This window comes from Python bivittatus, unplaced genomic scaffold (genome assembly GCF_059951505.1).
Source record: "Python bivittatus isolate LINGU-HERP-01145 unplaced genomic scaffold, Pbiv_v1 ctg000700_np1212, whole genome shotgun sequence".
Lineage (NCBI taxonomy): Eukaryota > Metazoa > Chordata > Lepidosauria > Squamata > Pythonidae > Python > Python bivittatus.
This window is the reverse complement of record NW_028277098.1, coordinates 51,450,843-51,464,189: the sequence shown is the minus strand read 5'-3', so window position 1 is coordinate 51,464,189 and position 13,347 is coordinate 51,450,843. Positions and strand designations below refer to the sequence as shown.

The window sequence follows — 13,347 nt, the reverse complement described above, 5'->3', positions numbered from 1 at the left end:
CAGTATTGGTCGTGATAAAGGCTGAACACTGGGTTGTTAGAATCTACTGCAGCCATTTCTATCTACTCTTTGCCCTGTAAGCAGAGGTTTTCTATGATTCTTTTGTCTTACAGAGTGGACATCTCAGATACTTTGATGTATGTATATGAGATGTTGGGAGCGGAACTGCTGAGTAGCTTATATGACAAACTGGGTCGCCTTCTGACAAATTCAGATCAGCCATCTTCATGGCAGGTGAGGGTAGATTTCTTCTCTCAGATGAAAGCAGTAAGAGGTGAACCATTTGCCAGGACTGGGGAGGAAACAGTGTAGAAGAAATAATGGAGTAAATGGGTATCATGAAAGTTTTTGCCATTTTTCAGCTTTGAGATGTATACACCCACTTCTCGTTTAGCAACTACCTTGGGTAGCGATCATTCACAAATATGCCAGTAATAAAAAATTGATTTTCTGACCCATATGCACATTTATGACCAAATTTCGTGCGCCTAACAACAAAAGCTTTCAGTGTGACACTGATTAAGGTCTGGCTTAAGCTTCTAATCAACTAATTAAGGTCACAGAGCTGAGCTTGTTACCTTGTGGTTAGCATTTTTTAGGGAAGCACTGTGCGGCAGAGAAAAACAGCTCAGGAAGAGATAGCTTGTTTAAGCAATCTCTCTGACCTGTGAGGGGGCAAAAAGAGGGGAAAAAACAGGTCAGGCACAGGACACAGTACAAGAGAACTTTATCTGAATGAGAGGGCAGCAACCAGTGATCTTTGCAGCATCTCTCTCCCTCAGTCATGTGTTCACTTAGCTATCATTTTGCTTAATGACCAAGTCGTTGGAACAGAATGTGGTTGCTAAATGAGGAGAGGGTGTAATATGGAAAATGAGACAGCTAATAATCAGGTGGTTCCAGCTGAATTTCAGTGAAATTATCTGGGTACCTTGGGACCACAAATTGAAGCTGGAGCTTCATGCAGTTGTGAGTTCTCCACTCCTAGACTAATGTGTGGATTCATATATTAAAGGTGCAGTCCCATTCCCTCTGGTGTTAGAAATACCTGTCCTTTCAGTTTAGTGAAAGATGTTTAGATATATCTGCTACACAGACGCGGTTGTAATATTGGGCCACATGTCCATATATGACAGCTGATCAGAATGCATCATTGACCTGTGTTGTCAGGATGCTACTGGCGTGGCAAACAGTGATGGGTGTCAAGTACCAAGGACTGCAGGGGTTCCTTATTCATCACTGTGACACAAACAAAAACTGAGCCCTGACCGTGAATTACAAGCCAAGCATTTGGAAGTAGCAATCCTGCCAGTGCTCCAGTATATTGAACATGTAGTAAACCCAGTAGTCTGTATGTATAAAATGGCCCATTGAGAAAGAGAACATGAGTGCAAGGATATTCCCCTTCTTCTTTCCCCACCTTGTAAGTAATGGAACTGTGGGAGGCCAAACTACTTACCTTTCAGTCAACTGCTGCTCAGGCTATACTTTGGATGCACAGGATAAGGATAATGAATGCAATTGGGAATGTCCATCCTAGATTCAGATGTAATACTATTGAAAAATAATACTTGCTTTGGGGTAAAATTTGTATCATAGAATTAACTGTTAGGAAATTTTCTAAATGAGTCATATTTTTCTGTGGGAACTAGCTCTATACCTCTTTTGTCAGAATGGAAATTTGAGAGGGAGCTATTTTGTGCTATATCACTTTTTATCATAACTCTGTCAAAATCTCAGCACAGGTGTTGGCACTGTGGTACCCACACCAATGTAGGGCATTTGAGGTGGATCATGGATGCAACACATCTCTTTTTGTCTCTGGCAGCACACAGAAGCTTTACTTTACGGGTTCCAGTCCATTGCAGAGACCATAGATGTAAACTATTCAGACGTGGTGCCTGGCCTTATCGGCCTCATCCCCCACATCAGCATCAGCAATGTACAACTTGCAGACACAGTTATGTTCACTATCGGTGAGGAAATTGGGCAAGTGGAGGGGAGATGCTGTTGAATGGGGAAGGTTGCAGTTCTGAGTAAGGAGCTGTTGCAAAGGGTAGCTTATCTTTGTAAAGGGTTGCTGCACGCTATTGCCCCGAGAGTTTGAATGAGAATATGTGTGGGTTTTTAGCCAAGCAGTGTTGTAAGGAGAAGTTGCTGTGCTATTCACAGGATGTGCTGTCATATCAGCAGAGTAGTCTTGACTTGTTTTCTTTTTTTTTTTACCAGGGGCTCTCTCAGAGTGGCTGGCTGACCACCCTGTAATGATCAACAATGTCCTACCCCTGGTATTACAGGCTCTGGGCAATCCTGAATTATCTATCTCTAGTGTCTCTACTCTTAAGAAGATATGCCGCGAGTGTAAATATGACTTGCCTCCATATGCTGCCAACATTGTTGCTGTCTCTCAGGTAACAGAAAACATGGTTTAATGCAATTAAAATCGTATATGGATAATTAAAATAACAAGCATTGCAATAATATGTGCTTTTGCCATCTTCCTAAATACTAGAAACCAAACTTACTTCAGTAGGGAGCACATTCCATAGCCTGGGAGTCATTTAGGAAAGGCTGTTTCCTGTGTACCTGATAGCTGAAATTCTGGTGGGAGGCACCTCCTACTGATCTATGGTTTATAATGGGAGAGGTGTTGCCTCAAATATTGAGTCTCTAAGTTGTTTCTGGTAACCCCAGCCCAGTAAATTGTATCTGCTAGGCAAATGGTAGTTAGTGCAATTTTTTCAGTACAGGTATCAAATGATCCCTGGTCAGCAATCTGACCACTGCATTTTAGATGGATTGCATTTCTGGACATTTTCAGGGGCAGCCTCATCTAAAGCACATTGTAGCTGAGATGTGAATAACAGTCTCAAAATCCAACCAGCTAAGGAAGTGGCATATTACTATTATTTGTTAGAATATTGTCCCAGGAACTGAAGGTAACATAGTTAGCCCTCCCTCTTCCAGTGTTCTCCCGCAACAACCACCTTATGGGGTAGTTTGTTCTGAAAAAGAGTGACTGGCTTTAAATCACCCACAGAGCTTCCATGGCTATGGGTTGAATCTGGATTTCCCCAGTTCTAACTGCATGCTTCATCTGGAAATCAAATGGCCTCTGAAGGTAAAAGAACACATACAAACTGTGAACTTGTTCTTTCTGAGAGAGTGCAGTCCCATACAGAACAGGCTTCACCTCAGTCCCTAAGTCCAGCTTTTTTATCCACAGTACCTCTGTTCTTGCCTAATTTCAGCTTATTCCTCCTCATCCAGCCATTATTGAGACCCAAGATTTTAAAAGATACTGATTGCTTTCTTGGAATTAAAAGAACAGGAACAATAGAACTTGGTATCATTGGCATACTGATGCCGCTCTAAAGCTCTGAATGACCTCTCTAAGTAATTTCATGTAGATGTTGAACAGCTAGGAAACAAGGTGAATAATATTCTAGATGTCAAATGATGGTCCTCTAGCACCACCACCACCTTTTGGGCATGTCCCAATAGGAAGAACTGGAACCAACGCAAAACAGCGTCTCAAGGCCCAACACTGCCAAGCAGCTCAGAAGATGTAAGCCACCAGTAGGTCTAGGAGAAGTAGCAGGGTTGAATTCTTTCCATCTAGCTTCCAGCAGAGGTTATCCACTAAGGCAATCAAAACAGTTTCAGTACTATATATTGAAAAAAAACCTATTGAAATAAGTCCAGAAGTTTCATCCATCACTTCCTCTTCAGCATACCCAAGAATGGAATATTTGAGACTAGGCTATATTTAGGGGGAAAAAAAAACCATAGTCAAAAGAAGACTTTTTTAGTAGAGGTCATAAAACGGTCTCCTTTAAACAGGTAGGAACACATTATTGTCTCAGTAGTTGCTGATCATCTCCCTTGATCGTGGCAACAGTAACTGTCAGTCTAATCAGCCAGAAAATTCAATGGTTGAGCAAGCAAATGTTGGCCCTCATCTCTCCACACACCCTGCCCATGTTCTTGAGATTGACAAGCTGAAAAGAAACCATATGAAGTTGAAAACTGGTTGCAATAGTTATTTCCTTGTGACCTGCCCCAATGCTGGAATCCAAATTAAAGCAAACCATTCTGCAAAGAATGATGAAAATTGCTCACAGTGAGCCTCCAGTTGTTCCAGCTTCTCTCCCCAATATGTTGATGGAGGCAATGCTGCATTAAAAAAAAAAAAAAAGGATGGCTCATGCAAGTATGTACAATGTGAGTGCAGATATGATATGCATTTATAGAGTTATGTGGGGGACATGGATATATAGAATAATAGAGAAAATGTAGGACTTAGTCCTCTTCATTGCCAGTATGCAACCTCTAACTAGAATTTTCTCCTTGAGGATGGGTAGGAAGGATTGGTGTTCAAAGAGATGGTTCTGTGAATATCTAAGGTTTTTAAGCAACATTTAGCATTGAGCTAGATGTACAGGAGTAATCTTTTTACATTAGTGTTCTAATTATTCTTATTATAAGAATAATAAGAACATTCTAAATAGCATATCTGACCCAAATTCAGTTGGGTTGATAATCTTTGTACCTTGTCCAACCTGCAGATTTGTGATGAGGTGATTGCATAAAAAGTAAAGGTCTTCATCTATCCAGCAATTGAAATTTAGTCAGGATGGCTCTCATATTTAAACGTGACCTATGTTATATATAATGAATTAGCTCTGTTGATTTGGTGGCACAACAGAATCTCAGAGGCAAACTATTTACAATCAGTTGCCTATAACAGAATCTTGATTGCTCTTCTTCTTTTACTTGTCCATTTTTCCCTGAATACTCTATTCCCCTAGAACCTGTATTTGCCTCACAGAGTCTTCAGGTTATCATAGGTTATGGATAGGGCATTGTTGATGAAAGTAATCTCTGCTTTAGAGGCAGCATTCACTTTCTTGAATCTTTCCCTCTGTAGGAGGTGCTAATGAAGCAGATTCACAAGGTAAGATTCTTTTCCCCATTTGACAGGAGGTCACAAAGTATGCATAAGATATGGTCCCCTATCAAGCTAGTTCAGTAGAACTAAGCATTACAGCCAATGAGAGGCTTTATTAGTGAGACAAACGAAGCTTTCAGTTCCTAAATAGAGGTTTAAGTTATGTCTCCTAATAGCAGCAATGGCCATGCCTATACTGAGGCATGCATGTATAAACAAGTTTCTGGGATGAGTTCTCCCAAAGCATTTTTAAGTTTAAGCTTGGAGTTGACTAAGGATGGAGTGGGAGGATGAAGTGAAAGTTTCTGAATTCAGTAAGTAAAATTGAAAATGTTATCCACCTTTTCCTTTTAGACAAGTCAGTGTATGTGGCTGATGCAGGCTCTTGGTTTCTTATTGTCTGCCCTCCAAGTGGAGGAGATCTTGAAGAATCTGCATTCACTTATAACTCCTTACATCCAGCAATTAGAGAAGTTGGCTGATGAAACGGTGAGCTACATCAGATGCCTGGTAATGGTTTCTGCCTTTTCTTAAAGAAGACTAGGCCTGCTATGTGTAAGAGGTTCCTCTTTTTTGTTACAGGTTATATTTAGTTTGTGGGTCCTCTTTTGCTTCCCTTCATTAGTGATTTCTGCCATTGTCCTTTAGTTTATACTCTTCTTTGTTTCTACCCCATTCACCAATTCTACATTTGGGAATAGAGACATGGGGCGCTTTCTCATGGCCATGTTAATGTGCTATCCTCTACCAGAAGGTATGCTGGTATAAGCTATGCTGCTCCAATTGTCAAGCCCTATTCTACCTTAAGAATTTGGCTGGTGAGTGTTGCTGTCCTTATATTTTTGATAAAGTACAAGTTAAGGAAAACAATTGGTAGATTTTCCTGGCTTTAATTCCCCTTTCACCAAAATCATCTGCTAATGAGAAAAGCAACCACAGATTGCTCTTATTAATATGGTGGGGGTGTGTGTGTGGAGTTGGCTGGGTATTGATAGGTGCCCAGGATGGGTGGTTTAGCCACTTTTCATATTATCCAAGTGGAGAGATATTGACACAGGTTTAGCACTGTTTCATAAAACAACTGTGAAGGCTGCTGAGGCAGCTGTATGACTTCACTGTCTTACCCCCAGTGCCTGTCAGCTTTTGGGGAGGGGGAGGCTGGCTGACAGGTGCTAACAGATCAAGTCTCTGCTTCATCTCTCAGTGGATCACAGGAGCGGGAAGGACTGGCCAATGAAGCATGAGAACCTCTCCTGCTTTTTCATGCTTCCTTTTCCATTGTTTTTCTCCATTATGGGATGCATTTTTCAAAATAGAAAAAGCTGCTTAGTTTGTTTGCTGCCACAATTCAGATTGCACTATAGTTTTGCAGACTAAAAGCTCCACTTAAAAGGTGAGAAGGAGCAATGGAGCATGGCCACTACAGAAAGGGAACTCCTGGGAGCCACACTAATGACAGGGTATTATCACCCCAAAGTGATTAGATCCTGTCATTCCATTTTGATTTCTGTACTTTTTGCAGTTCCTTGTGAGGAGAGGTATATATGTGGGGGAGGGGGAATGAGAAAATGAGTTTAGCTTAGAAAAATGCACTTGTGGGATAGCTTATGAGATGGAAACAAAAGCTAAGTGTGTGAATTCTACATGTGTGTGCACATGCATACAGACAAACACATACATTCCTCATTGCCTTAGCTGTCTTAAACTTTTCTTACTGTATCCTTAAGATTCAGGCTGGTAGCCCATCTATTCTAAAATAATAGAAGAAGCTCTGTGCTGGATCAGCGAAATCTAGTCCAGTGGTTACTCAGTGGCCCCTTATTGCAGGCCTACTGACTGATTAAGAGAGGGCTGCTCAGTAAAGCAGGAGAGCTTTTCCTGCTTGAACAGCAGCCTCTACCACTTCATACTGAAAGAACTGTGAAATGTGAAAAAGCAGAATGGCTCGGAAAAGGGGCTGAAAGGGAGGGGGCATGTCTACAGCAGTCTAAAGGAGCCAGTAGGAGCTGGGAGATCCCAATTGTGGCCCTCAACATCAAGTATATAATCACTGAAGGGTTTTAGTTCATATTCACAGCAAAATATATATTGGGAGAAGTTGAAAAACATGACTTTAAAATTAGAACAGCTGAATAGGACTTTAAACTGCCTCCATGGTAGGCTGGGGACGAAACTAAGGCAACATCATGAGATCATCTAATTTAAAAATGGTAAATGCCACATGTTCGCACCATAATTAGAAGAGTACAAAGATGAGCCCAGAGGTCTGCTAGGAATAAAGCACCAGGTACCAGGCTGTGTTTTACAGTTCTGCTATTACTTATTGATGCCAACTTATAACACTTGATGATGGTGGCCTATATCTTGAGCCAAGTGTGATGACTACAGTGATACTTTATGTTGCAGCCCAATCCATCCAACAAACTAGCTATCATCCACATATTGGGTCTGCTCTCCAACCTCTTCACCACTTTAGACATCAGTCACCATGATGATGATCACGAGAACACAGAAGTTAAGAAACTGCCAGTGCCTCAGGGCCCCAATCCGGTGAGTATTGTTGTATATCTGAATAGGTTCTCTTTGTGCATTAATACAGGTAATTCTTTAGGTAGTTAATAAATACTTATTTTCTCTGCCATGGAGTTATTATAAGCAGCTTGTAACTTTTCCTGTGGAAGGTAGCACTCAGTTCTATTTAAAAAACATATGATAAAAATGATACTTTTATGCTTGTATTCCTATATCCTAAGCAAGTTTCTTTAGTTGAGCTACCCAAGATCATGAGCAGTTTTTATAGTCAGGACCAGAAATATTGGAACAAGGATAATTGTTTGGGCATTTGGCCTCTGTACACCACCACACTGAAGTTGAAAGGAAACACACCCAGATGGGAGCGAAGTCAGGACTTTCAGCTGTAATTCAAGGGGTTTGACAGAAGTGGGGCACTAACCGTTCAGGAGGTACAGCCAGTGGCATACACCCCCCCCCCATTGTTGGTGGCTCATAAGTAATGGAACAAACCAACATCATGACAAACATAAGGATCGCCTTTAATACCTGGATGAAAATCCTTTGCAGTCAATGACTGCCTGAAGTCTGGAACCTGTGGACATGACCAAATGCTCAGTTTCCTCCCTCGAGATGCTTTGCCAGGCCTTTACTGCAGCTGCCTTCAGCTGCTGCTTGTTTGTGGGTCTTTCCGTCTTCAGTCTTGTCTTCAGTAAGTGAAAAGCATGCTCTATTGGGTTGAGATCAGGTGACTGACTTGGCCATTGAAGAACATCCCACTTCTTTGCCTTGAATCACTTTTGCTGTATGTTTTGGGTCATTATCCATCTGCAACATGAAGCAGCGTCCTATCAATTTGGCAGCATTTGGCTGAATCTGAGCAGAAAGTATAGCCGTATACACTTCAGAATTCATCCTGCTGCTTTTATCAGCAGTCAGGTCATCAATAAACACCAGCGACCTGGTTCCATTGGAACCCATACATGCCCATGCCATAACACTGCCTCCACCATGTTTGACAGATGATGTGGTATGCTTTGGATCCTGAGCTGTTCCTTTCCTTCTCCATACTTTTCTCTTCCCATCATTCTGGTGCAAGTTAATCTTGGTTTCATCAGTCCAAAGAATCTTATTCCAGAACTGGGCAGGCTTTTTTAGGTGTTTGCTGGCAAAGTCTAATCTGGCCTTTCTGTTCTTGAGTGTCACCAGTGGTTTGCACCTTGTTGTGAAGCCTCTGTATTTACATTCATAAAGCCGTCTCTTGACTGTAGATGTTGACAATTACATGCCTACCTCCTCAAGAGTGTTCTTGACCTGGCTAGATGTTGTGAAAGGGTTCCTCTTCACCATGAGCAGAATTCTGCGGTCATGTTAGTTGTCTTCCGTGGTCTTCCAGGCCTTTTGCTGTTGCTGAGCTTGCCAGTTAATTCCTTCTTTTTCAGGATGTCCCAAACTGTTGTACTGGCCATTCCCAATGTTCTTTCTATCTCTCTGATGGGTTTATTTTGTTTTCTCAGCCTAATGATGGCCTCCTTCAATCGCATGGACACCTCTTTGGACCTCATGTTGAGAGTTCCAGTGAACAGCTACCAAATACAAATGTAACACTCAGAACCACCTCCAGGCCTTTTATCTGCTTGATTGGTCATGGGGTACCCAGGAATCAGGCCACACCTGGCCATGCAGCTGCTTGTCAGCCATTCGTTCCATTACTTATGAGCCACCAATGATGGGTGTGTGTGTATGCCACTGGCTGTACTTCCTGAATGGTTAGTGCCCCACTTTTGTCAAACCCCTTGAATTACAACTGAAAGTCCTGACTTCGCTCCCATCTGGGTGTGTTTCCTTTCAACCTCAATGTGGTGGTGTACAGAGGCCAAATGCCAAAACAGTTATCCTTGTTCCAATATTTCTGGTCCTGACTGCATATGATTGTTTTAGTGATTAGAACTAAATTCAGAACATTCCTTTAAAAAGTTATAAGCTTCTTTGCATGGCCATTGAGAAAAAGCACTACATCACTGTTAGATATGCCTTGCTAGTGTAGTTATGGGAGGTGCACAAAAGGTTTGCAGGACAATCTCTGACCCCCTTTCTACCTGAGAATCTGAATGTCTATGAATGCTCTGCTAAAGTCAAAATAATGTGAGATACAGCAGTTTCAGAATGATATTCTGTGCTCATTCTCGTTTATAGGTAGTGGTGGTGTTACAGCAAGTTTTCCAGCTCATCCAGAAAGTGCTCAGCAAGTGGTTGAATGATGCCCAGGTTGTGGAGGTAATACTTCTTCTAGGTTAAAAAAAATAATCATATAAAGGGATCCAAGGCAGGCCATTTTCTCCAAGTAGTTATAGTGGCTGACCAGTTGGATTTACTGCTCAGATTTCTGGCCTCCACGGTTGTGCTAATAACAGGACATTCCTTTTAAAAACATAGGCCTGAGAAAAACTTTACCTCTGTGGTAGAAGGAGAAACCCAGGCTTAGCCTCTGGAGCTGTTAAAACTGTTTGATCTGTGATAGGTACTTGACATGCCACTATAAAATGCTGATCTGGATTATGTTTGTGTATTTCTTAGCATTAGATCTGCTCTATTTCTTCTTAAATAGCTTGAAATTACCATGCTTATAGCACCATATCCTCTTTCTAAAATAGCTTATGGGACTTGTGAACTGAGTCAAGCAGATAGACTTAAGAAGCCTGCCTGTTTCATTCCGTACCTCAGAGCTGTCATTATCTATGTAGCAGTGGTGCTGTTTGGATTATTATTCATTCACTGTATTTTTATCCCACCACAATCTTGCAATTGTATGTGTATATATGTAACTGTGTGTAACATTTACTGTATGAATAACAACTTGGCATTCTTGGTTTATAATAAGTTAAAAGCTACTTAATTGCTATCGCTTAAAGAAATTTCACAGGTTTGCTATAAAAGAAAGTATGCCAAAACTTTAAAAATATTTAGTGTTAATCTAATACCAATCTGATTTGATTTTAGCAAAATGGTACCCACTTTTATTCTAAGCCTACATTTTTAAATTGTTTAAATATATGAGTTAATTAAGCCATACATCCCGCATTATGTCCTCTGGATCATAAATTAAAGTCCATGCTGGCTGGAGATTCTAGGAGTTGCAGCCTCATGTAATTGCCCTAACCTGGGAAGGGCAGAATTGGTCCAGTTCATTTTTCCAGTTCAATTTTTCTTCTCATTAATTGATAATATTAATAATAAGCTTTAAACAGCTCCATGATGTTTGCTGCAGCAAAAAAAAGAGAGAGAGCGAGAGAGAGGCTGGTTGGGAGAAAATGTATCCAGCTGTGCTCATGCATATAGACAAGAAAGGAACAGATTAAAAGGCCTAGCTGTCCCGTGGTAATATCTGCTTCAGCCTAAGTGAGCCTTGCTGTGCCATTCCTTGGTTGCCCCTCACTAAGGGGAAAGCAACAGTCATTGTGATCTCTTCTCTCTCAAAGAAACTGCTATTGTAATTTCTCCCTCACGCCTCATTTCTTCTTGATTCCTGTTACTTTCTCTTATGTAAAATGTTATTACATTATAAATAGATGCAATATCTGTTTTAGGCAGCTTACCTAAAATCAATGGATAAAAGTAGCCAATGGAAAAGGGGATGCAACATTTGATCTGTGTGTATTTCATGCAGAGAACTGGAGTATATCCAGCCTTTGAACAGTTAGAAATTTTTGTAGCAAATGCTATGAAGGAAAAGATCTAAAATTTGTAACTGGAGATTAGCCACCAGCTGCTATATCCTTGTGCCTAGGGCTATTCCTTTTTAGTATTATTTAGTATGAGACATGTGAGTGCTGGAAACCCTTTGAACTCATTTCTGTTTTTGTTTTGTTTCATGTTTTTTTTTCTTTTTTAGAATTTTATCCTGCCTTTTTTTCCATATAAAACTCAAGGCAGCAAACATAGCTAATACTCCTTCCTCCTCCTATTTTCCTCATAACAACAACCCTGTGAGGTGAGGTGGGCTGAGAGAGAGTGACTGGCCCAAATTCACCCAACCAGTATTTCCTGCCTAGGGCATTTTCTTGCTTTATCTCTTATTTAAGGTTACACACTTATTAAAAAAGATATATAATCTGTAGAAACTTAACAAATAAGCTTTCACATGGCTAATATTTCTGCTTGGGATATCTGCAGGAGAAATCAAAAGCTATTTACATAAGGAGATAAGAACAATAAATACACAGGTAGTCCTTGCTTAACAACACTAATTGGGACTGGAAACTCCATTGTCAAGCACCACAGTTATAAGTCAAAAAACCATATGGGTCATTAAGTGAGGACCTCACATGGCTGCAACTTGCAGCTTCCTGCCAGCTTCCCCATTGACTTAGCTTGTCTGAAGCTGGCAGGAAAGGTTGCAAATCACGATCATGTGACCACGGGACACTGCAATGTTATAATTGCAAGCCGGGTGCTGAGCACCCGGATCATGATCACATGACCTCAGGGACTGAGAGTTTGTTCTGAGAGTTTGCATTAGGCTGGTTATAAAGGAATGTTGGTGATGAGCGGGGATAGGTGGGGAATCCTGCATTCTTGAAGAGAATGGAAGGAACTGCAGTAAAAGAGTTGACCATTCAGCCGAGATGCACACTGACTTTTGATTTAGTATGCTAGGAACAAATTAGAATGTAAAGCAAATGTTGTCGGCAGTTTTACCCCAACACTAAATTCTCAATTTTAATAGGGAATATTAAAATGACATCTTTATTTTTGCCTCAATATGAATGAGGTTCTTTGCATTTCTAAGAGTGCTTGATCATAGAATTGGAAAGAGCCATCTAGTGCACAGAATCCAATCCCTTGTTCAATGTAAAAATCTGAATTAAACATTTCTGAAAAATAGATGTCTGACTTTTGTAACAGTCAGTAAGAATCTGTCTTTTTGTAATTGTCCATTATTTTATGGCCTGCAGTATGGAACAATAGAAAATAAGTCTGTGAGACATCCTTTCAGGTATTTGAAGAGCACTATCATTTAACCCCTTAGTCTTCTCTACTCATGGGTAGTCTTATAATAATCTTCATTGTCTTTTTCTGAACCTGTTGCAGTTTATTTGAATCTTTCTAAAAGTGTGGAGCCCAGAATTGGACATAATACTCAAGGTGGGGTTTGACCAGTGCAAAATAATTGAAAACAATCATTGTATTGATTTGGAAACATTGCTTCTGTTGATGTGGCCTAAAAGTGCATTTGTCTTTTTTATATTAGTAGTAGTAGTAGTATTAGTATTATTATTACATTCCCATAATGCTGCTAATTTTCAGATTGCAATCAACTTTTTTCCCCCCCACAGGCACTATTACCAAGATAGATATTTCCCATCCTTTTTCTAAATGAAACACTTTGCATTTGCCTCTGTTAAATATAATTCTCTTACTTTTAGCCAATTTCTCTAATCTATGAACATTGTTTTGAATTTTATTTCTGTTCTCTAGGTTATAAATTATCCCACCCAATTTTGTGTCATCTGCAAAATAATAATGATAAATAAATAAATAAATAATAAATAAATAACATAAAAATTATAAGCATTCCTTCCACCTCCTTGTTGAATAATACATAAATTGACTAGTGAGGGTCCAGGACCTTGTGACTTCCCACTTGATATCTCAGTCCTGTTTGATATCAAAATTGAACCTTTGATGAGTACTTTTTGAGTATGTTTTCTAACAATTTAATTGTCATACCATCCAGCCCTAATAATACTATGCTTAACTTGCTTACTAATCACTGTTAGTGGATACTTTGTCAAATACTTTCCTGAGATCAAGATATATTATGCCTACAGCATTTCCATGTTTACTAAAGAAGTTATTTGATTAAAAAAGAAGAGAAGGTTAGT

At 40.1% G+C, this 13,347-nt stretch overlaps 1 protein-coding gene across 2 annotated transcripts in view; it reads left to right on the top strand.

The window, feature by feature from the left end:
* Positions 1-13,347, top strand: part of IPO13 (importin 13) — a 54,443-nt gene that overhangs the window by 22,031 nt on the left and 19,065 nt on the right. For both annotated transcript variants that reach the window (XM_007419969.4, XM_015889787.3), the window contains exons 6-12: positions 114-234; positions 1,829-1,976; positions 2,230-2,411; positions 4,931-4,957; positions 5,306-5,440; positions 7,358-7,501; positions 9,659-9,739. In XM_007419969.4, coding sequence (XP_007420031.1) covers positions 114-234; positions 1,829-1,976; positions 2,230-2,411; positions 4,931-4,957; positions 5,306-5,440; positions 7,358-7,501; positions 9,659-9,739 — 838 coding nt within the window. The remainder of the gene's footprint in view (positions 1-113; positions 235-1,828; positions 1,977-2,229; positions 2,412-4,930; positions 4,958-5,305; positions 5,441-7,357; positions 7,502-9,658; positions 9,740-13,347) is intronic.